Source organism: Staurois parvus, unplaced genomic scaffold (genome assembly GCF_062004578.1).
Source record: "Staurois parvus isolate SC_StPar_1 unplaced genomic scaffold, SC_StPar_1.0 ptg000006l, whole genome shotgun sequence".
NCBI classification, from domain to species: domain Eukaryota; kingdom Metazoa; phylum Chordata; class Amphibia; order Anura; family Ranidae; genus Staurois; species Staurois parvus.
The window spans coordinates 11,646,012-11,671,228 of NW_028317802.1; the positions used below are offsets into that span (position 1 = coordinate 11,646,012).

The 25,217-nt window shown below is 38.7% G+C and overlaps 1 protein-coding gene across 3 annotated transcripts in view; it reads right to left on the bottom strand.

Annotated features, from left to right (window-relative positions):
- LOC149474340 (protocadherin-10-like) overlaps positions 1 to 25,217 on the bottom strand; it is a 136,968-nt gene that overhangs the window by 38,703 nt on the left and 73,048 nt on the right. The window contains exons 2-3 of one of the 3 annotated variants that reach the window (XM_089660887.1): positions 14,235 to 14,293; positions 5,655 to 5,737 (exon numbers count right to left, since the gene is read on the bottom strand). In XM_089660887.1, the coding sequence (XP_089517013.1) occupies positions 5,655 to 5,737; positions 14,235 to 14,293 (142 nt within the window). The remainder of the gene's footprint in view (positions 1 to 5,654; positions 5,738 to 14,234; positions 14,294 to 25,217) is intronic. The other 2 variants (XM_089660911.1, XM_089660976.1) reach the window with 2 other exon arrangements.

Genomic DNA, 25,217 nt, shown 5'->3' on the forward strand with positions numbered 1-25,217 from the left:
ATATGTTATAGGGTTAGGTTATATTCTGTAATGACTGTATATGTGTACATGTTTAATAAAGTGTTGAATTTAAGAAATATTGTTGTAGTGCCTATAAAGTCCATGATTTTCGTCCAATCTACATTTAGCCAATGATAGGATGAGGCTCTTTAGAACTCCTATTTTGCCCCCACAGTAACCACTCTGTGTTGGGAGCATTCATTTTCATTTTTAATTATGTTTGCTTTAAAACCGCTTGATTCCCAAGGACAGTCTGTGTGTAAAATAGCTGCACTGTAAACTTGTCTTACACCATTGGGAACTTCCAAATCGCTCATTGTGGGCTGTGCAGGGCTGTCTCTGAGGGAAGTGATTGGCAGGGCCACAAATACTGTATAATAAAGTGGCCCTATTGGATTTGCAAGCCCTGGCACCCCTTGTTAGAGTTAAAAGAAACTTATTTAGCTTTTAGTAGGTTATTTTGTTCCTGGGCAGCTTTTGGCTCTCCTTTTTATCTATTTCAGGCCCCCATTTCCTGTATCCAGGCAGACTCTCAGCTAGCAGTTGTAGCTAAGCAGATCAGCTTGTGCACATTGCTTTAGGATTGGTTAGGGAGTTTCAGAGGTAAAAAACTGCATCCAATTGGGACTTTCACCTACCTATATAATGTCTGTTTCCTGGGGTGATTTTCAGTAGTTAGATCTTCAATCAAGACCAGCTGTCCTGTCCGCCCTGCACTTAGTCGCAGCTATCCTTTGTTGGGGGTACTGTCACCCACTATTGTGGGTGGACAGTGTGATTTAGGACTTTAATGGACTGTTATGTTGTGCTCAAGTCTTGGTGACTGAGCTTTAATGTTATTGGTTTGTTTATGGTTATTCACCTGCTTCCCGTCCGCCCTATAGCAGAAGTATTGCTACATGGTGGCACGGGTGCGCAAAATCACGTATATACAGTGGGGATCGAAAGTTTGGGCACCCCAGCTAAAAATTTGTAATAATGTGCATAAAGAAGCCAAGGAAAGATGGAAAAATCTCCAAAAGGCATCAAATTACAGATTAGACATTCTTATAATATGTCAACAAAAGTTAGATTTTATTTCCATCATTTACACTTTCAAAATAACAGAAAACAAAAAAATGGCGTCTGCAAAAGTTTGGGCACCCTGCAGAATTTATAGCATGCACTGCCCCCTTTGCCAAGCTGAGACCTGCCAGTGTCATGGATTGTTCCCAATCATCGTCTGGGAAGACCAGGTGATGTCAATCTCAAAGGTTTTAAATGCCCAGACTCATCTGATCTTGCCCCAACAATCAACACCATGGGTTCTTCTAAGCAGTTGTCTAGAAAACTGAAACTGAAAATAGTTGACGCTCACAAAGCTGGAGAAGGCTATAAGAAGATAGGAAAGCGTTTTCAGATGTCAATATCCTCTGTTCAGAATGTAATTAAGAAATGGCAGTCATCAGGAACAGTGGAAGTTAAAGCAACATCTGGAAGACCAAGAAAAATATCAGACAGAACAGCTCGCAGGATTGTGAGAAAAACAATTCAAAACCCACGTTTGACTGCACGATCCCTCCAGAAAGATCTGGCAGACAGTGGAGTTGTGGTACAATATTCCACTATAAAGAGATACTTGTACAAATATGGTCTTCATGGAAGAGTCATCAGAAGAAAACCTCTTCTACGTCCTCACCACAAAAATCATTGTTTGAACTTTGCAAATGAACATATAGACAAGCCTGATGCATTTTGGAAACAAGTTCTGTGGACCGATGAGGTTAAAATTGAACTTTTTGGCCGGAATGAGCAAAGGTACGTTTGGAGAAGAAGGGGCACAGAATTTAATGAAAAGAACCTCTGTCCAACTGTTAAGCATGGGGTTGGATCAATCATGCTTTGGGGTTGTGTTTCAGCCAGTGGCACAGGGAACATCTCACGAGTAGAAGGAAAAATGGATTCAATAAAATTTCAGCAAATTTTGGATGGTAACTTGATACTATCTGTGAAAAAGCTGAAGTAAAAGAGAGGATGGCTTCTACAAATGGATAATGATCCTAAACACACCTCAAAATCCACGGGGGATTACATCAAGAGGCGTAAACTGAAAGTTTTGCCATGGCCTTCACAATCTCCTGACCTCAACATCATTGAAAATCTATGGATAGACCTTAAAAGAGCAGTGCGTGACAGACAGCCCAGAAATCTCAAAGAACTGGAAGACTTTTGTAAGGAAGAATGGGCAAAGATACCTCAAACAAGAATTGAAAGACTCTTGGCTGGCTACAAAAAGCGTTTACAAGCTGTGATACTTGCCAAAGGGGGCAGTACAAGATATTAACTCTGCAGGGTGCCCAAACTTTTGCAGACGCCATTTTTTTGTTTTCTGTTATTTTGAAAGTGTAAATGATGGAAATAAAATCTAACTTTTGTTGACATATTAGAAGAATGTCTAATCTGTAATTTGATGCCTTTTGGAGATTTTTCCATCTTTCCTTGGCTTCTTTATGCACATTAATACACATTGTTAGCTGGGGTGCCCAAACATTCGATCCCCACTGTATATATATATATATATATGTATGATTTTGCATTTCCGGGTAGGGGGCCATTAACGGTCTCAGCTGTCAATCACCGGGTCCCAGCTGGTGATTACTCGTCGGTGCCCGGTGATTGCTGAGCATCTCCGACGGGGGGGGGGGGGGGAGAACTGTTTCTAAACAATACAGTTCTCTCCCCTGTCAGATCCATGCAAAGCAGTGTGCTTACAGTGTAGCACAAACACAGCCAAAATATTGTTTTTTTTCTCAAAATTGTCGGTCTTTTTTGTATAGCTCAAAAAATAAACACTGCACAGGTGATCAAATACCACTGAAAGAAAGGTCAATTTGTGTGGAAAAAAAGGAAGTAAATTTCATTTAGGTGCAGTGAACATGCAATTGTCAGCTAAAGTAATGCAGCGCCGTAACGCAAAAAATGGCCTGGTCAGGAATGGGGTAAATCCTCTGGAGGGCAAGTGGTTAATGGACTGTTACGTTCTGCCCGAGTATTGGTGACTGAGCTTTATTGTTATTGGTTTGTTTATGGTTATTTAATGGAAGTTTCATTCAAGTTTCATTTAATTAACACGTTTTATTTCAGGAAATGTATTATTACCTGTTGAAAAGGGGTGCTGATGGGTTCTGCAATCCCATGTGCACAAAACAGAGTTTATAGTACCACTGAGAGCTTCAATACCACTCTGTGTGGGCTTTAGCAAGGCTTCCTCTGAGGTGAGGAAATGCACGTGAAAACAGAGTTCTTCAAAAAGTCTGTATGTGAACACACTGCAAAATATATTCCCATGGGCAACAAGTTTAAAATGCTAAAAATCAAACCTATGTGGCTTAGGCCAAAGTTAAAAAGGCTATAGATAATAAGAAAAGAGCTGTTATTAAATATAAAAATGAAGAAACACTATCATCGTTTAAACATTAGAAAGAATATAACAGAATATGCAAAAAGGAAATAAAGGCTGCAAAAATTTAAAACGAACGACAGATACCAAAAGATAGCAGGACCAACCCCAAAAAATGTTTCAGGTATATTAAAAGTACAAAGGTTAGGTCCGAGCATGTGGGCCCTTTACAAAATAATCTAGAGTGGGTGACTGGGGACAAAGAGAAGGCAAATGTATTTAATACCTTTTTCAGCTCTGTATATACAAAGGAGCAGGGGGGAGCTCTTGTCCATATTGGGCATGGTAGTGATACAGTTCCAGATGATCCACATTGGCCCATATTGATATGATCCAAAAATATTTGGACAGTATAAAGGTGAATAAAGCACCTGGACTGGATGGCATACACCCACTGGTCCTTAAAGAATTGAGCTCTGTAATTTCAAAGCCATTGTTTCTAATTTTTAGGGACTCTTTAATGACTGGCATAGTACCACTGGATTGGTGTAAGGCCAATGTGGTGCCAATATTTATAAAGGGGTCAAAATCTTTACCAAGTAATTATAGACCTCTTAGTTTAACTTCTATAGTTCAGAAGATATTGGAGAGTTTAATAAAAGACCACATAGATGAGTTATTGCTGGAAAAAAATAATTTAAGCAACAGACAGCATGGATTCATGAAAGAGAGAAGTTGTCAAACAAATCTGATTTCTTTTTATGAGTGGGTAAGCAAGACTTTGGACATGTGGACGTGGTATACTTGGATTTTGCCAAAGTGTTTGACACATTTCCCCACACACAGCTAATGTGTAAGGTAAAGTCTACAGGCTTGAAAAAACTGTATGTAAATGGATAGAAAATTGGCTAAAAGATCGTAGAAGAGGAGATTAAGGGGGATATGATCAACATGTATAAATACATCAGTGGTTCATATAGTGAACTCGGTGTAGAGCTATTCACCCTGAGGTCATCACAGAGGACAAGGGGGCACTCTTTACGTCTGGAGCAAAAGAAATGTAATCTCCAAACACTGAAAGGTTTCTTTACAATGAGAGCTGTGAAAATGTGAAATAGACTCCCTCAAGAGTTGGTTCTGGCCAGCTTATTGGATTGCTTCAAAAAAGGCCTGGATTGTTTTTTAGATACACAGAATATAACTGGATACTAACATTTATAGGTAAAGTTGATCCAGGGAATATCAGATTGCCTCTCAGGGGATCAGGAAGGAATTTTTTCCCAGCAGGAGCAAATTGGATCATGCTTTGCTTTTTTTTTTTTTGCCTTCCTCTGGATCAACTGTGGGTATAGGATTATAACTTTTTTTTCTATGGTTGAACTGAATGGACTTTTGTCTTTTTTCAGCCAGACAAACTATGTAACTATGTAATTACATCAGCACGACAGCCAGATGATGTGCATTTCCAGAAGGAGGTCACTATTGGTAGCTTACATATTGCTGTCATCAGGGATTTCTTCTAATGGTCATTAAAGGAGAAGTGCAGCCGAAGCTCGTTTGGCTGTACTTCTCCTGTGGATCACAGGAGTACAGGTTGTCCTGCACTCCTGTGATCTGTTTTCAGCCAACAGTGGGCTAAAGTTTGCTGTTGGCTGACATCACTCAGCGGGTGTAGGCTGGGGAAAGATCCCGAATTTAAAGTCAGGATCCACCCAGATGTCTGGACCAGCACCTGGCTCAGCCTCTCAGTGATCTGCCAAGAGCCTGAACCAACCTCCCCCTCCACAACCCAGCACTCCAGTGAGTGGGGGGCAGAGTAAACTTTCAGTCTGACAGCAGACTGACAGTTACCGCTCTCTTCTCTGAGCAGCAGTGAGAACTGAGTGATCAGAGGTGTGTGATCGCTCAGTTCTCAGTCTTAGAGTCGGCGGGGGATGGATACATCATCAGATCAATGCTGCATCTACGTAGGTAAGTATGATAAAAAAAAACATACTTCTCTTTTAACTGATCTGAACATACGTTCAAAACTCTCTCTTGACCCCTAGATCTTTCACTGTTCTGGACATGTGTACTCACAGGTAATGTGTAATATTTCAGGAACAATCTCATCTTTCCTGTAGTTAACTCTGCATCAGTACAGCTTGAACTTTCAGTTACCAGTCACATGACCATTCCAGACTATAGGAGGTGGGACATACACAGAGGGATAAGTGTGGGAAATTGTCTGAACTGGTCTAAGACAACTGGAGAGGGGCAATGTGTGTATACAGACCAGTTGGGGTAACTAGTGTACGTAGTCTGTCATGATCTTTTTTCACACCTTTTCGAGTTCCAAGATCTTCAAGACTCTGTGAACTGGAGATCAAGAACAAAAAGAAGATATTTATATTCTGCCCCACTTTACAATTAAAATATTTCATACTGCTATTTATACTGTACTGTATGTCATTGAATTGAATTTATAGTGTTTTTGTATTTTTATTTATTAAAAATGTATATCATGTATATGATAAATATGAAATATTGCATATAAAGATTTTGATTTTATTTGCAGCCAGCAGATGGCACACTGGGCTCCTTTTCACAAGAAAACCAGGCTACTATTAACTGCTTGGCTAAAGAAAGAAAAACAAAACACTTTCTAAACTGAATAGATGAAGCTCAGATCACAACACTGAATGATTAAGATGAGTGACTCTACCTCCCTCCAACCCCCACCCCCCTTGTGTCCTTTGTATGAGTGCATGCAGACTTTTTAAAATAGCATATCTTTAAAACACATTTAAAAAAGATAGCTTTCTCTTAGTTACAAGGCTCGTTCACACTAGCACTTTGCAGTATCACGTAGTATAGTTCACCTATTACAGGAACTTGCAGTTACACGCCATACATGGTGCATTGTGGTGCCATTTTTTTTAAATGGCACCTTAATACACCTTCCCACAACACACCTGTGCTACAACTCACCACCGTGAATATCAGTGCAAGATATGCGTTGTGATGTGCTGTACTGCAAAAAGATGCAGCATGCACTACATGCTAATTAGATGACGTAAGTTTCAGCCCATTTATTGTGAATGGGTTGCATAATGCAAAGTGTCATAATACGCCTTCAGGCATGAAAACACACTAGTTCCATTGCAGTGGATCATGATGTGAACCAACTCTAAGAGAAGAAGACATCATCATTGATATAGCATGACAACGTCATAATATACCCACAACGTTTGCATTCAAATTTCCAACCCCTAAACACTTATAGGAAAGCAAAGGAATAATGTCTGAAGAGAAATACAATCTCTATGGGGTTTATTTACTAAAGGCAAATAGATTGTGCACTTTGCAAGTCTCCAGAGCTTAGTAAATGAGCAGATTTTCTGCTGGCTTCCATCATCCAATCATGTGCCAGCAAAAATGTAGTTTTTTTAAATTTTCCCTACATGTGAATGGGTATTTTTTGCAAAGTGAAGATTTTCCTCATTTACTAAGCTCTGGAGCAACTGCACCTGCAGAATGCAACTGCACTTTGCTAAGTGCACAGTCTATTTTCCTTTGGTAAATCAACCCGTAAGTCCAATCACATGAGCCAATCACAGGAACAGTCAAACCCCTATTTTCTTTTTCAGTTATTCAGCTAATGCATTTAGGACTTATGCACACGGGTGTATGTAACATAAAATATGGGCATATTTTGGAGCCACGTGTTGAAAGCAGACGCCTGTACTAATGAATTACAGGATATGGCTTTACATGTGTATATGCAGCTCTGAGCGCATACACATGCATACATACATCCCTGGACATGGACAGACTGCATCCAGGATTGTTCATCTGTATGTGTATGCATGTTTATGCGCAAAGTTGCGTATATACAGATAATGCAGTATCCTATCATTCATTTGTACAGGCACCTGTAGGCAACACCTGTGGCTCCTGGGTATTGAAATATAGCTGTAATAGTAATACATATAATATAATATATAAAATGCCCCAATAAGCCCAGTGCATGAGTTCTTAAACCTGGTGTATATTTGATGGGAAACTTTACTACAGTGAGCAGCAGATAATTTTGTTCTCAGAACCAGCAATAGTGAACAGGAAGAAAGTGGAAATTTTTTTCAAGAGATTTCCTCTCTCTTCCTTTTCTGTTTAAACCCATTTAAATAACAGTAAGTGAGGGGAAGTTTCTCCAATAGGGACCTGCTCTAGTCAGTACTAAAAATCTTGGAAGAAGTTGGGCTTTACTGTCTTAAAGAGCTCTTTTAATAGCCTTTAGCAATAGAATCCAGTTTTGGACAAGTAGTTAATGTAATCAATTCATAAACTTTAATGCAAAAGAACAGCAGGATAGAAGCAATATTTATGCCATATGTGGTTATAAGACTGACTTCTATTGTCTAATATTTAGCCTGTTGCCATATTCTGGAAAGGTCATTTGGAGCTTCATCTCCTGTATTACTAAGTTTCACTCCTTTTATATATGACTAAGTATATCTGGGAATACTTGAAAATCAGTGGGCCTGGTAATTGGGTTGAGACAGAAAGCTGAGTAGGAGAGAGGGCTAATAGTGTTGCATGTAGCACATGGCATGGAACTGCGCTAACAGCAAAAGAGATTTAAAAGGGTATGGTTACATAACACCTAAGCCTTGTCTGCTTTGGGTTTGGAGTGTGCATCGCACAGAGTGCAGGAGTCAGGAATAAGAAAGTCACAGAGTGCAGGGGTCAGGAATAAGAAAGTCACAGAGTGCAGGGGTGAGGAGTAAGCAACTCACAGAATGCAGGGGTCAGGAGTAAGTAACTCACAGAGTGCAGGGGTCAAAGTAGGGAACTCACAGAATGCAGGGGTCAGGAGTAAGTAACTCACAGAATGCAGGGGGCAGGAGTAAGTAACTTGTAGAGTGCAGGGGTCAGGAGTAAGTAACTCACAAAAAGCAGGGTGCAGGAGTAAGTAACTCACAGAATGTAGGGGTCAGGAGTAAGTAACTTGTAAAATGGAGGGGTCAGGAGTAAGTAACTCATAGAATTCAGGGGTCAAGAGTAAGTCATTTGCAGCGTACAGGGGTAAGGAGTAAGTAACTCACAGAATGCAGGGGTCAGGAGTAAGTAATGTACAGAGTGCAAGGGTCAGGAGTATATAATGTTCAGAGTACAGATGTCATGAAGAAGTAAGTGGGTGTGGTAATAAATAACTCTCAGCAACACTGTTCCCATATAACATACTTGAATACATGCACAGAAACAGATTTCCTCCAGGACCATTTGAAGGTACCAGTGTGCACAATCTATGCATCCCACAACATAACACTGTCTGGTAGCTGTGGATAGCATATTGAAAATACAGGCATAAGCTAAGCAAGCCGATACACCCATCAGCCAAGGTCCAGAGATCTGCAATACGGGATTTCTTCTAGTGCTTTGTGATCAGCTGGACTTGGGAGACACGGCAACCTCAATACAAGTGCAAAGTGCACTAAACCAAAACAGCCAAACAGTTTCCAACGTACTACACTGGTATTAACAAAATTCAAATTAAGAGTGGTTGCTTCTAGTTACTGCACTTAACCTTAGAGAATAGAAGTGAGAGGTGGAAAAACACCCTTAGCCGTTTACCACACAGCTTTGTAATCCTGCATGGACAACATGACTGGCAGCTGGGATAGCAGTCCTCTCTGACCCTCAGGCAAATAATCTAAATGGAGAGAACAGGGCAAATGGGTTCCAAAGCTGCGGGTGAACAGGGTGCCAGAACCAAAGAGAGGGGTTCATAGAACAGCTGTACACAGACCAATAGAAGAACAATGTCTGCTACAAGTCCACAAGCCTCGTCACTTATGAGGCTCCATTAAGACTGTCTGCCTCTGCCTGACTATCATTCCCATAGGCACGTAGTGATGAGAATACTACACTATTGTCCCAATTGATACTGCTAGATGCCACACAGAATATTTACTAAGGGCCATCAATATTTTGTTGTGGGGCCCCATAACTTGTAGTTACACCCCTGCTTATCAGAATTGTAAAGAATTGATGTAAGTGTACCATCAGCTGGCTGCATGTAGTAAGTATGGAAAAATACTCATATGCAATATTTAATAACATAAAAAAATAATAATACATATTAAAAAAAAAACAATAAATGTCACTTATAAAAACATCCTAGGAGGGCATTCATTTTCATTCTTTAGAAATACAGCAAAGCCCTTACCGTTAAAGCAGGAGCAAGTGAATAAATGCACAATTGAAATACATACTGTATTGTACTTGATTAAGGCAGAATAATGTCCTGCTTAGCCTTTATGCACGCTAGCGTTTTTTTTAAGCTCCTAGAAGCTGTTATTAGCATTTTTTCTGCTCCTAGAAGCTAAATAGTGTTATCCTATGTGTCCATGTATACTACTTTAGGCTTTTAGCGTTTTTTGATCTTCAACATCTAGGAGCTGGAAAAAAAAAGTTTTTGTAGAATTTTTGGAGGGTTGTTTTTCCAGCAGAAAAAAAGGCTAAACACTCCTAAATGCTACTAAAATGCTCCTAACAGCTTTCTCTAGCTTTTTTCTACATGTACTGTAAAAACGCTAAAGCTTCTAAACACTACTAAAAGACTACTAAAAACGCTATTACCAGCGTTTTTTATCCAACGTTTTTTCCAGCATTTTATGAGCTTAAAAAAAATGCTGGTGTGTATGTAGCCTTAATGATAATTGATAATGATATAGTCTCTTCTTCCAAAATACCCTACCTGCTGGCAAATTTTTGTTTCCAGGGTTTGCTTCTAATTTAACTGTTTAACCTGCCATATGCTTTAAGTTCAGTTGGGTTTGCTTCTAATTTAACTGTTTTACTTGCCATAGACTTTTAGCTCAGTTGGGCTTACTTCCAATTTAATTGTTTTACATGCCATAGGTTTTCAGCTTAGTTGGGTTTGCTTCTAATTTAACTGTTTTACTTGCCATAGACTTTTAGCTCAGTTGGGCTTGCTTCCAATTTAATTGTTTTACCTGCCATAGGCTTTCAGCTCAGTTGGGTTTGCTTCTACAACCCCTGGCAAAAAGTATGGAATCACCACTCTTGGAAAATGGTCATTCAATTGTTTAACTGTGTAGAAAAAAAACTAATCACAGACATGCCTCAAAACTATTTTCATTTAATATTCCATCTTCCTGGCTTTAAGAAACACTTAAAAAAATAAAAAGAAGGAAAACTGTAGTCATTTGCAACTGGTTTTTCAGATCAAGCAGAGGAAAAAAATATGGAATCACTTAATTTTGAGGAAAATATTATGGAATCATGAAAAAAACACTACACTACACTACTAGTACTTTGTTGCACCACCTCTGGCTTTTATAACAGCTTGAATTCCCTGAGGAATGAATTTAACGATCGACAAACAGTATTCTTCATCAGTCTGGTTCCAATTTTCTCTTATTGCATTTGCCAGATCAATTTTGTAGGTTGGAACCTTGTCATGGGCCATTTTCTTTCATTTACACCATAGATTTTCAATTGGATTGAGGTCTGAACTATTTGCAGGTCATGCCATTGACATTACGGGGTTGATTTACTAAAGGCAAATAGGCTGTGCACTGCAAGTGCACTTAGAAGTGCATTGCAAGTGCACTGAGAATGCAGTTGCTCTAGATCTGAGGAGAACATGCAAGGAAAATAAAAAAACAGCATTTTTGCTTGCACACAATTGGATGAAAGAAATCAGCAGTGCTTCGCCTTATTTTGGAGCTTCCCCTCGGATCTGAAGCAACTGCACTTTAAGTGCACAGTATATTTACCTTTAGTAAATCAACCCCCATACGTCTTTCTTGAAGGCAAGTTTTTTTTTTTACGGCTTTTGCCCTATGGCGAGATGCATTATTGTCCTGAAAAATAATGTCTTCATCAATAAACATCCTTTCAACTGATGGAATAAAAATTTGTCCAACATCTCAGTATAAACGTATGCATTTATTGAAGATTTAATGACTGTCATCTCCCCCATACCTTTCCCTGACATGAAACCCCATATCAAAAATGATTGTGGAAGTTTGCATGTTTTCTTCAGGCCGTTGTCTTTATACATTTCATTGGAACTGCACCACACAAAAGTTCCAGCATCATCACCCTGCCCAATGCAGATTCGTGATTCATCACAGAATATCACTTTCATCCAGTCATCAACAGTCCATGCTTGCTTTTCTTTAGCCCACTGTAACTTTGTTTTTTTTCTGTTTAGGTGTTGATGATGGTTTTCTTTTGGATTTTCTGTATGTAAACCCCATTTCCATTTCCTTTAGGCGATGTCCTATAGTTCGGTCACAGAGATTGACTCCAGTTTCTGCCCATTTGTTCCTCATTTGTTTTGTTGTGCATGTTCTGTTTCAAAGGCATATTGCTTTAAGTTTTCTATCTTGACACTTTGATTACTTCCTTGGTCTACCAGTATGTTTCCCTATTACAACCTTCCCATTTGATTTGTACTTGGTCCAGATTATAGACACAGCTGACTGAGAACAACCAACATCTTTTGCAACATTCGTGATGATTTACCTTCTTGATGAAGTTTTATAATCCTCTCCTTTGTTTTAACTGACATCTCTCATGTTGGAGCCATGATTCATGTCAATCAGCTCACCAAAGTGTGCAAGCACTCTTTTTTAACTGCAGACTAATTAGCAAATGTAATCTGATGCAGATGTTTGTTTTAGAATTGGAAAGTACATGCAAAAACAATTGTAACTGACTACAGTTTCCTTTCTTTTTTATTTTTTTTAAGTGTTTAATGTTAAAAGAAAATAGTTTAGAGGCATGTCTGTGATTGCTTTTTTTTTCTACACAATTAAACAATTGAATGAAGGTTTTCCAAGAGTGGTGATTCCATACTTTTTGCCAGGGGTTGTAATTTAAAGCGGAGTTCCAGCCGTTTTTGTGTTTATTAAAAGTCAGCAGCTACAAAAACTGTATCTGCTGACTTTTAACAAGCACACACTTAACTGTCCTGGAGTCCAGCGATGTTCTCACCCACGGTGTCCCTTCTCCCCTCCACGGCGCCGGCATCTCTACTGTAGGCACCAGGCTGTGACAGATTGCGGCTTAACAGCCTGGTGCCCACTGCGCATGCGTGAGTTGCGCTCTGCTTCCTAATTGGTCCGGCTGACTTCTGGGATCTGTGAAAGTTCCCAGGAGGTTGTGGGAGGGAGGAGGGGGCCGAACTTCTGGCTCACCTCACCACGGCAAACTGAGCCTGAAGTGGGAGTGGGTACCTGTCAAAAACAGGTATCCGCTCCCCCCCCAAAAGGTGGCAAATATGGCAGTGCAGTGGGGGGGAAGCAAATAAGCGGAGTTTCCACTTTTTCCGCTTTAATTGTTTTACCTGCCATAGGCTTTCGGCTCAGTTGGGTTTACATCTAGTTTAACTGTTTTACCTGCCATAGGCTTTCAGCTTGTTTCATTCACTTACACCTACCAGTACAGCGCAGCCAGGTCCATGAAGCAAGACTTCATTTAAGAAAATACAGCTTGTTTATGGACCTCTGCTTGTGACTGAATAATTGGATAGCAACTGCTCACTAACGCGTTCATCTTTCTGCTCCGTCTCCCTACCAACAGCCTTTCTATGTTATATTGACACATATGAGCACTAGAGTAGAGTCTGACTGGCTTGCGGTATTACAATATAAAATTGTAGTACTATTTAAAACAAATTTATGTTTGTGCCCCCAAGCTGAACTGAAAGGTTGAGATACTTGCTTTGTACCCTTGCCTTTTAATACTAATCTCTCACACTGCCTATAGTTCTGCTTTAAAAGGATGACACACAGGGGATGATTTACCAAAGGCAAATAGACTATGCACTTTTCAAAGTGCACTTGCACTCTGCAAGTGTAATTGCTCTAGAGCTTAGTAAATGAGCAGAACCTCCGCTGACTTCAGTCATCCAATCACGTGCAAGCAAAAATTCAAGTTTTTTTTATTTTCATTGCATGTGATTGGGTATTTTTTGTAAAGCAAAGTGCACAGTCTATTTGCCTTTAGTAAATAAGTCCCACAGTGCCCACCTTGGCCACCATCTTTCTTTACAACATTATGTGACTCAAATAATATTTAAAGACCAAACTTTTTTTTTGTTTTAGAAGGAGTAGAAAATATTTAGAACCCCAGTCAGGTTTTTAATATTTTTTGTGTCTTTGTTAGAAAGATTCATCTTCTATATTTGTCCTATAGACTGCTGTCACCAGGAATAAAGGTGATGTGCAATCCAAAATTTTGAGTTGCCACCAGAACTGAAACACAGTAGAAATCTTCTAATGGGGCATTTTTTCCTATGACAATTGTCTGACAACTCAGTTTAGAGATATTTCTTCTCACTTCCTGTTATTTGTACAGGACAGGAAATTAAGGAAAATCTCTTGAATGGAACACAAAAACGAGAGGGGTTTTAACAATTCCATACTCTATCCAAAATGACAGAAAAGAGTTTTGGGTTGGATATGTCGTATTTTAAAACTCTTAGACAAGCACACAGAATAAATAGGAAGAACTCTACTCCAAATGAAATCCTTGGTAATTTCTTTAATAATGGCTGCCTAAAAATAGATAAAATAAGTAAGTAGCTATGTCACAATTCATGAAGCTCTCTATTCTGTATCTTAGGAGAGAGTAGATTGCTGAATTCAGCCCTGCATTCTGTTCTCCTCTCGCAGCTATTAGCACGTATTGTAATAACCTTTGAAAAACATTTAATAGTATAATCATTATTAATCATAGCATTCCATGCGTAATTATTATGCATTATTCATACATTGCCAGAGAATGCATTGTCTTTTATTAAAAAGCATATGACAATAGCACTGAATAAATATACCTTTTGAGGCCTGGTTTCTGTGTCTTCTGCGGTGACCAGTCAGTATTGGGAAGCTTTATCTATAAAAACAAAGCAGGACAGAACAATGAAATCATACACATAACCTATGTGTTCTTCCCCAGAGACTGTTCTTTGAATTTTGCTTAGAATAGTGTTTTCCCTGCTCCAGTCTCTTAGTGACCCCCAACTGGCAAGATTTTTAGCATATCTCTGCATGAGACCAATTTGCATACACTCATCCTTAATTACATTTGAATGGAGATGATTTGCAGGTGGCTTGGTTATAATGAAAATCTGATGTGTTTCTGGAAAGGACTGTATAAAAGATAATAGGAAAATGTATGAAGAATTACAGCCTTCAGGTAATGGAAAGTAAGAAATAATGAGTCTATGGACCTGCTGCCCAACCTGTGGCCCAGAGTTCTCCTGAGGTCTTTTGCTACTTGTGTTACCTTCAATCCTAAGCAGTTTGTAGTGGGATTGGGTTCACTGATTTGTAAAGGGACAGTGAGCTTTAGCAGTCTCCTGTAACATATCCCCAGAAGTCCCAGTGTCTTCTGCAGCATGTCTGTAGTCTCCATCTATAGCATATCCACAGACTGTAACATGGGCAGCACAATGACTAGGTGGTCAGCACTTCCATCTAGCAGCACTATGCACCATGGTTGTTAGTGTGAATGCCAATAACGACATTATCTGTTTGGAGTTTGCATGTTCTCCCTAGGCCTGCATTGGGTTTCCTCTGACACTTCAAAGACATGCTGACAGGTTAATTGGATCCTGTCTAAATTGGCCATAATATGCATGAATGTGAGTTAAGAACCTTAGATTGCAAGCACCTTGAGGGCAGAGACTGATGTGAATGTACAAATATATATGTAAAACACTGCATAAATTGACGGCGCTATATAAGTCCCTGTAATAAATAAAATAAATAACCATATAGTATTTCTGAAGACTCTGACATTACAAGGTAGGATTACGTCTACTGAATATTTAGTGTTGCCCCTCGTTGATGTAAAGGGACACAGAAGAGAATCAAAATGCAAGAAAGAGAAAATGTGGCAAACAACACACCAACAGGCTATATATGTGGTTCATACAGAACCACACTTCCCTAAGGGGTTGGGAGGGTCAGGGAAATTTGTGTAAAAAAGAAGTCAAGATTGAAACCTATGAATTCAATTTCACTATGGATGTCTTTTTGCTTTTTTGAGCAATCATCTGGGATTTGTCCTTGATTGACCATATGGTGAAATACGGTAGAATCCTCTGGCATAGCTTGTTCTGGCTGGTAAGCAGGGCTCCTCTTTTCTGACCTTTTATAAGGTCCTATTTTTGGGGTGAGCATATGTCCACAGGAGTGGTAGTGGTGGTTATCAAACAAGTTCTTTGTTGGGAGATACATTTCAAGTGCAAAACTTTGACAGTGGATCAATTAGTCTTTTGTACTGATAGACATTCTTTCATTCACAAGAACACATCTGTTAATACTCATCCTCTATTGTACTTGTCTTTAGAGTTTATTTTTTATATATCTGAGCACTTGAGTTTATTTACTTGTTTTCATATTTTTATGCTTTATAGTGCCGTGCACCTTCACATACACATTTTAGTAGAGTTTCAACTTTGTAGTGCAGCTGCTTTTATATTATTGGTGATTGAAGTGAGCGTAAGAATTTTATTTTGAACCTGCTGTTTTAAGCTGATATAGGCACTAAAAACTGAAAAATTGGGTAATATGGAAGTCAAGGTTGAAGTCTATAACCAGCATCCCTAAACTTTGTCAAAAGCTGCTTAACGCCAGTGACTTGGCATTGTAAAGTATATAGGAAGGTGGGTGCTATAACATGTCAGTTTTGTTACAATCTTTGTCCCTGAGTGGGAGTTCCCCCCAATGATCCTATCCAACTGACCTCACTGGAAGTGAGGGGAATCGTCCAACTTGACCTGGGAAAAAACTACCGGACACCACACATGAATGTGACTTTTGAGAAAGCTTTTCAAAATAGACTGAAATGTGAAATGCAATTTAAAAAAAAATTGTCTTATTTTTAATACAGATAATGTATTTTTTAAAAATACCTAAGTGTGTAGTAAAGGAAAATGAGCTGTTTCACAATGCAACCAATCAGGTTCAAAATATTGTTCTGTTAGCAAAACATAGAACTGTCAATTTAATTGGTTGCCATGAAAACATCTCTGCTTTTACTTTCATCCCCTTATTAGAAATCTGTCCTGTTCTCTGCAATTACCTCGAAATGTAGGCTGAGCAAAGAGGGCTATGGTTTTACCATACTCTTAATATACCCCAGTAAACCAAGTTTCCAAATATAACCTCATTTTTTTTCCTTTCTCCTTCAGTCCACTGAGAGCTGTACAGAGATCTTAACCTTTTGCCAATTCAAATTTATTGCCTGGTGGCTGCTAAGACATCTGCAGACGTCTTCAAACACAGGTGTATTTATATCAAAGAAAAAATCCGCAGAAGTCTTTTGATGTGCTTTGCTCCTAGATCAGAGCTCCTAGCTCACAGTCTCCCTATTATACTAAACTAAATCACAACCTGTCCCTTTCATAATGCACACTATCTGTCCCTATCATAATAAAGTCTCATTCCGATTTAATAGATGTCTTTGAAAGAAAGTTAACTTAAAAAGGCTAAATAACATGAATAAATAGTTAGAACAGAACACAAATATCAAAGAGCAGGGATTTCATGATCAATAGAAAGGGATTCGCTGGCAAGGCCTTGAATCGCCCTTGGAAATTAGGTACAGTTGGTAGCTTTTAGTGGCTATTAGTGAAGATAAGCATAAACATGTAAATATAAAGGGTTGTTGGGATGCCTCCATGTTTGAATACAATTATAGCCACTGAATATAGCTTTTTCTTATTTCCCCTTTGCTCAGTAAACTTCTTGTATATTTTACTAGTGATTTCAAGAATAACTGGCCCACAGGGGAAAAGTATATTTTCAGTGGAATCTCTGGGCATTTGCTCAAGTAGGTATTGCGAGATAAGATAACATTCAGCTGGTTTTTTTTAAGCTTATCAAAAAAGTATAGGCTTTGTTTAAATTGTGTATTGTTTGGGGCACATAAGCATTCACAGGTTGTTCCCAGTATTCTACAAAGTAATAGTTCCAGTTATGTTGGCCACACGTTCCTAATTTTTAGGGACTCTTTAATGACTGGCATAGTACCACTGGATTGGCGTAAGGCCAATGTGGTGCCAATATTTAAAAAGGGGTCAAAATCTTTACCAAGTAATTATAGACCTGTTAGTTTAACTTTTATAGTTGGAAAGATACTGGAGAGTTTAATAAAAGACCACATAGATGAGTTCTTGCTGGAAAAAAATATTTTAAGAAACAGACAGCATGGATTCATGAAAGACAGAAGTTGTCAAACAAATCTGATTTCTTTTTATGAGGAGGTGAGCAAAACCTTGGACAGAGGGGTGGCGGTGGATGTGATAAACTTGGATTTTGCAAAAGCATTTGACACAGTTCCCCACACATGGCTAATGTGTAAGGTAAAGTCTACAGGCTTGAAAAAATCTGTATGTAAATGGATAAAAAACTGGCTAAAAGATCGTATTCAGAGAGTAGTGGTTAACAATTCATACTCTGAATGGTCTGGGGTCATCAGTGGTGTACCCCACAGTTCAGTGTTGGGACCCTTACTTTTTAATATATTTATAAAAAATATAGGGTCTGGGATTAAAAATCCCATTTCGGTCTTTGCAGATGACACCAAGCTGTGCAGTGGAATAACATCCTTACAGGATGTCTCCAATTTACAAGCTGACCTCAATGCACTGTTTAATTGGGCAATTATATGGCAAATGAGGATTAATTGATAAATGTAAGGTTATGCACTTGGGGGCTAAGAATATGCATGCATCATACATACTAGGGGGAGTACAACTGGGGGAATCAATGGTGGAGAAGGATCTGGGAGTTCTGGTAGATCACAAGCATGCAATGCCAAGCTGAGGTTTCTAAAGTGAGCAAAATCCTCTCTTGTATTAAAAGAGGTATAGACTCCAGAGAGAGAGTTATCATTCTACCCCTGTACAAATCATTAGTAAGACCTCATCTGGAATATGCAGTTCAGTTTTGGGCTCCAATTCACAAAAAGAACATTGGGGAACTGGAGAAAGTACAGAGAAGGGCAACCAAACTGATAAGAGGCATGGAGGAGATCAGCTATGAGGAAAGATTACAGGAACTGAATTTATTCTCTCTTTATGCACTCGGTGTAGAGCTATTCACCCTGAGGTCATCACAGAGGACAAGGGGGCACTCTTTACTTCTGAAGGAAAAGAAATGTAATCTCCAAACACGGAAAGATATCTTCACAATAAGAGCTGTGAAAATGTGGAATAGACTCCCTCAAGAGTTGGTTCTGGCCAGCTCAGTGGATTGCTTTAAAAAAGGTCTGGATTCTTTCTTAGATACACAGAATATAACTGGATACTAACATTTATAGGTAAAGTTGATCCAGGGAATATCCGACTGCCTCTCGGGGCATCAGGAAGGAGTTTTTTTCCCTGCAGGAGCAAATTGCATCAAGCTTTGCTGGGTTTTTTTGCCTTCCTGTGGATCAACTGTGGGTGTAGGATTATAACTTTTTTTTTCTTTTTTAAAGGTTGAACTGGATGGACTTTTGTCTTTTTTCAGCCAGACTAATTATGTAACTATGCAACTATCTAACATGGATTGAAATTCGACCAGTTCAGCAGAGACCGGCCAAATTTCAATGTACAGGAAGGAAGAATGTACAGAATCTACTGATCAGCTTCTGTACAACCACTCTGTCGGATTTTCCCTGCTCAGTCAGAATACATTGATCAGGATGTTCTGACTGTGGGGGAACTCACCAAGGAACAGGCTCGTTTTTTTTTCTTTGTTCAACCTGCTAGTTGCCGTCAAAAATTAAAAAAATTGGCAGAATCACAGAGAAATAATCAAGAAACAAGTAAATTGATTCATTTTTCCACTGATGCACATCACAAAACACTGCCACAATAGTAAAGTCCTCTTAAATTACTTAAAGTTAAAGCAAGATTTACAGTATAACTCTAAAATTAGTGGGTGGAAATAATTTAAAAATAGTCCAAAAATACTTCTAGATGCATTGGTTATCTCTTTAGGCTGCTGTGTGCTGCTCTGTGCATGGAAATATACTGTAGTTAGCTTGAGGTGATTCCAACAGCATTGTTTTTGTGCACATGTGTATGTCGCCTAGATTCTAAGCTCCAAGGAGCAGGACCCCTAACCCTCTTGTATTGAACTGTATTTTTGCTGTATTGTCTCCTGTTATATTGTAAAGCGCTGAGCAAACTGTTGGTGCTATATAAATCCTGTATAATAATAATGTATATTTATACTGTATATCTGTTTAGGTGTATCTGACTTTATAGGCCAGCTCTCTGGCACCATGACTGATATTCTTGGGTAATTTGCTGAGTACTATCTTGTACAAAAGTTAATTTCACATAAAGGTCTTTTTGAAACACAATGTTAAAGAGCATCAAACACGGCCAACATGTTTTGGTGGAAAAAAGCCTCGTCTTCTTCAGGGTTTGAAGCAATAAATGTTACTAGAAGCACGATAAACTGCACTAGGGAAACTGTGTTATGGCTTGATGAAGTCTCTGCTAGCCATTCTTAGTGCCATCAAGAGCTAGTCTTCATCAAGCCAGGTTCCCTGGTGCAATCTAATGTGATTCTATTAACATCGAGTGCTCAAGCCCTGAAGGAGAGGGAGGCTTTTTCCCCCAAAATTCACTGGCTGTATTTGATGCTCAAGTGATGAAGAAGGAGGCTTTTTCCCCTCTAAACATGTTGGCTGTCTTTGATGTTCCTAAACAATAAACAATTCAAAAAGACCTTTGAGTGCAGTGAACTTTTGTGCCAGGCACTCCTCAGTACACATCTAAGGACTTACCGTCTGTCGAGTGCTCCCTTTGTCGCGATCACAGAGGTATTGACCTAGAACCACAACAAAGTCCACTCAAACTATATTTTCTATCTTTGAAAACACACTTTTATCCATCAGAACCAGTTTTCACTTCTATCAGTCCGGCTCTATCATACATACATCATGCATGAATATTTTCTATGGAATTTTCTTGTAATTCTTTTCACAAGGTGGGTTGCCAGGTTTTTCCTCAACCTTCCTTATTTGCTCATGCCCGAAAACTGCCATACAGAATGTGATAAAATATGTGCATTGTCAATTTGAACACACATACTACGACCAATTCAGTCAGGTTCCATTTAACCTACTAGCATGTCTTTAATGTGCTGAAGGAAATTAAAGTATCCAAAGGAAACCCATATGAATACAGAGTGAACATGCATTTCTCTTTGCTCCTGGGGGCTGAATGGAGCAGTGGGGAGTCTGCTGCTTTCCTTGCATGCTCACTTCTTTAAGTATGCTTTCAATAGAAAAGACATATTACTGTTCATCATTATTATTTTTTAAAGAATATGTAAACCCAACATCTCATATTCCTGCTATGTGCCTTCTACCCTACCGTGGTTTTTTTTTGTGTTCCACTGGGGAGATTTTCCTTTACTTTATTGTGCACACACTTCAGAAGAAATGGAAGAAATCTCTTCAAAAGGGGGAAATCCTCTCCAGTTATGGCCAAAACAAGTAATCCCACTGGAAAATGTCCCATTTATTCTTGCTCTGGTGACAATTAAAAATTTTGGATTTTCCTCCCTTTTCAGTTCCATTGACAATAGTGACTACAAAAAAAATAGAAAAAGTGAATTTCCACAGCCAGGATACAGACCCTATTCTATCCAAAACTTAAAAAGAAAAACATTTGGGTTTTAGATTCATTTTGAAGTGGTAGTAAAGTCCTTATCTTAACTTGTAGCTACAGGTGAGCTTACAATCAGACTTACCTGTAGGTACAACAAATATCTCCTAAACTTGCACCACTTAGAAGATATTTGCTTCAGCAATAGCTGATGACATCACCCATACATGCACAGTGATACTCTGTATTCAGGGCACATGGTATGTTGTGGAATGCAGAGCACCGTGCATTTAAACAGCCAGAGCCCACAAACCCAGAAGGAAAACCAGGTGAAGATGGAAGCACCAGGGGAGCTGTGACAATGCTGCACTGGAGGGCTCCGATTGCAGATAACTGTCATAATGTGCTGGTTTGTGATGCATACTATTATGGGGTAAAACTGCAGGGGATCCTTTTTTTTTTTTTTTAACTACCACTTTAAGTAGGAAATTATCATACCCATTTTGATTCTACTTCATTCTTTGAACCCGTACTAATTCAATACGGAGTCTGTACTCCATCCCAGAGCATGGACTCCCCACTCTTTACTTATAGGCCCCCAGTCTATGAGTTTACAAGATCCAATAGGAATTTGTCTTATATTTATAAGGAGAGTGTGGGATGGACTTCACTGCCATTTGTGATGTACTGTGATAGGCCAGATAAATACTATACAGTGCCACAAACACACCAAGTGCCATTCATTTCAAAGTGAGTGGGATTTTATGTTTATAGAACCCTATCCCATTGTGTATATTATTACGGCTGGCAACTGCCATGTAGCCAAGTCTGAAAAAAAAATCAATTATTATATGTAGTACAAATCTGCCACTGGGTAAAACATTCTGCAGTATGGCTAGTACAATTAAAAATTGATTTATTTACGTTAGATGAAAAAAAAATATGTCACGCTTAAATTATTCAGCTTTTGACAAAATTCCTCTTTTACCATAGTTATAAATAATCTTCATTTACCAATTCTGCTGAAAGCCGGCTCAGTGTACCCACCACTCTATTCCAGTAAGCGTCTTGCTTTTCCTTCTAAATGAGACGTCAACTGTAAAGCTGTAACATGGTGTTCTAAATTGCCCTTTTACTGCAAATAATGCATTTATAAATGAATGCAAGTATTTCTTTCATGGAGTTGAAGAAATGGATGCTTCTATGTGTTATTTGACAACCATTAATTCTGATTCATGTGGCTTTATATTTGCACAAAAATGAAATTGGGTAATGAAACAATTCCAAGCAGATGATAACTAATACGACGCTGCCATCTAGCGTTAGATACAACACTCCATGTTTGTACCACACTGAGGCAAAGGTCAGTAGAATTTCTATCAAGCCATATCATTTTAAATTAAATTAATTAAATCCACACAATCCAATTAACGGCTTTCGCACATCCTTCTCAAAAATAACCCTGCTAATTATGTTATCAAATAATTTGCTGTAGCACATATGGGGGCCATATGCTGAAAAAGTACAAAATAAACTTGATTTGAGCAGCTGCCAATATTCTACATCTAGCCATCAGGATAAAATGTCATATTGTTATTTAAATTCCTGCTGATATGCAGTTTGGTACATACAGTATCTGTGAGGAAAGTGATTACTACACTCAGCAAATTTATATATAAATAAATGATCAATTTATACATCAAAATGTGACTGTTGGCATATAGCAATATTTTGTTGAATGACTAAAGGAAACCTGTACTGGAGAAATGTAGAGGACAGCTTTACTAACCTTTCCTTCAAAAAAATGCTAATTCCTTGGCTTCCGCAGTGAACCAATGAAATCATCACTTTCTGAGTTTTAACGACCTCCAAAAATTAGGAGTCATGGTTTTACTGTGCTATTTGTAACTGCGTGTTTCTTAGAGTGACTTATGGGGGTTGATTTACTAAAGCTAAAGAGTGCAAAATCTGGTGCAGCTGTGCATAGTAGCCAATCAGCTTTTAACAAGCTTTAGCTTTGACAAAAAAACCTGGAAGCTGTTTGGTTTCTATGCAGAGCCGCACCAGATTTTGCACTCTTCAGTTTTAGTAAATCCACCCCACAGTCAATTACTAGTAATTTAAAAGGAAAACAGCAATGACAGCAATCATATTTATATATAATAATAATAATTATAATTATTCTTATTATCTTTTCTAAATTATTATTATTATTATTATATATTTTTATTATTATTATTAATAATAATAATCACACTGAATGTATCCAGGTTAACAGTATCTAATCATTTGTCAGTTATATATGTTCTGAACATGTTGAAGGTAGCACAGGAAAATCATTATAGGCAATCCAGCTTCAATATCAACACTGTTATTTACTGCATGGATGCATTTACAATATACTGTAAACACAACCCTATGAATGCATATACTTATATTTGCAACCTGTGCTGATGCTGTAGAAAGATACAGATATTTGAAGTCAATATAATGATATGTAACTTAGGAGCTTGTTTACAAAGCAAAGATATAGCTGCACCGTTGACCATACAGCAGTAAAAAACAAAAAAATATTCATGTGTGCTTTACAAATTTGCCCTGTTGTACACCATTTTTGGGACTCTGAAGCAGAGAGAGCACATTAAAAAAGATTGAGATTTGAAAAAAAAAAAAAACTGGAAAGAGAACCCAGGCATGTTATTTGTCAATGTCACATGACCGTCTCTCCCCCAATCTCTCTGATGCATTTCGCAGGGTGAGCCCCATGGGGCTTTGCGGGCTACACCTATTTTTCTGGCTAAGTGGGCTGTGGTGCACATAGCACAGTATAATGCCCCGTAGACACGATAAAAAAATCGTACAAAAAATTTTGCAGAACCACTGATCAAACTATTTTCTCTTCGGCGATGAGCAGGATGTTTTAACTGATAATGATATTGTGAATAAAAAAATCCGGTTGAACAACAGTGAAAAATTTTGTCGTTTCGCATACGAATGACCGATTTTCTATGCGCTGGTATGACGGTCATACGAAAAAAAAAATCTATCAAGCGCTTTCACGCATGAGCGGAAACAGAAGATGGCCCGGATGTTTATGTGCAAGGAATCTACATAAACAAGAACAAAAAATACAAATGTTTAAAGTAGATTGGCCTAATGAGATAATGAAACCAGAATTCTGCATATTATATTTTATGTATCACTATTTATGTATATAGTTATTGTAATAAACTATATTATACTCATTGCTGTTAATTGTTGTGTATATCGCTCGTTCTAGGCGGCAGGGCATGGCTACAAGGTCACATGCACACTGCATCACTTCCACTTGTACGGAAGACGTCATCACTAGGTATTGCCCGATGAGCACTTTTTTTAGATTGATTAATGTGGGCCACGATTTCGTCCAACGAACGAACGCCTCTCGGTCGTTGGATGACCGATCGCTCGATTTTCTAATCGTGTATTCCCACCTTAACAGAGAATGAATAGCACTGTAATGACACAGGTATCAGTACCGCAGAACATGAACAATGAACATGAACAATTAAGAGGTAGTTGACCGCACACTGTTGTTGCTAAGATCTGTAAGTTTATTGAAAAAAAAAATCAAAAATCCAAACAGCATAACGCATAGCAAGTGCTGACGCATTTCAGGTGCTTAATCATGACCGGGCATATTTAACCATTAGCCGCCTGGCCAATAGCCGTTTGGCGGCTTCAAATGTGTCTCTGCACTCCGGGTGCACGCCATTTGGCGTGCTCCCGCACATGCACAGTTTGCGCAAATGCAGAGCGGCGCAGCAGTGCGATCTGTCACCGGCCGTGCACCTCGGACACGGCCGATGACAGATCCGAGTACCGGCTCCCGTTGCTGGTACCATGTGACCTGCTGTGACCAATCACAGCAGGTCACATGACAGTTGTATACAATGGATGGCTTCATTCATGATGCCATCCATTGTATACTAGTGCCTAGCTGTGAATGGTCACAGCTAATCACATGCACATGTCATGTGATTAGCTGTGACCAAATCACAGCTAAGCACAAAAAAAAAAAAAAAAAAGCTGAATGAATCGATTTCATTCAGGTAAATGCTTGCTTATAGCAAAGTAATTCTTTGCTATAAGCAAATTGTGTAAAAAAAAAATACTGATCACTTCCCCAAAGTAGTACAATGTTACTATGGTAACATTGTA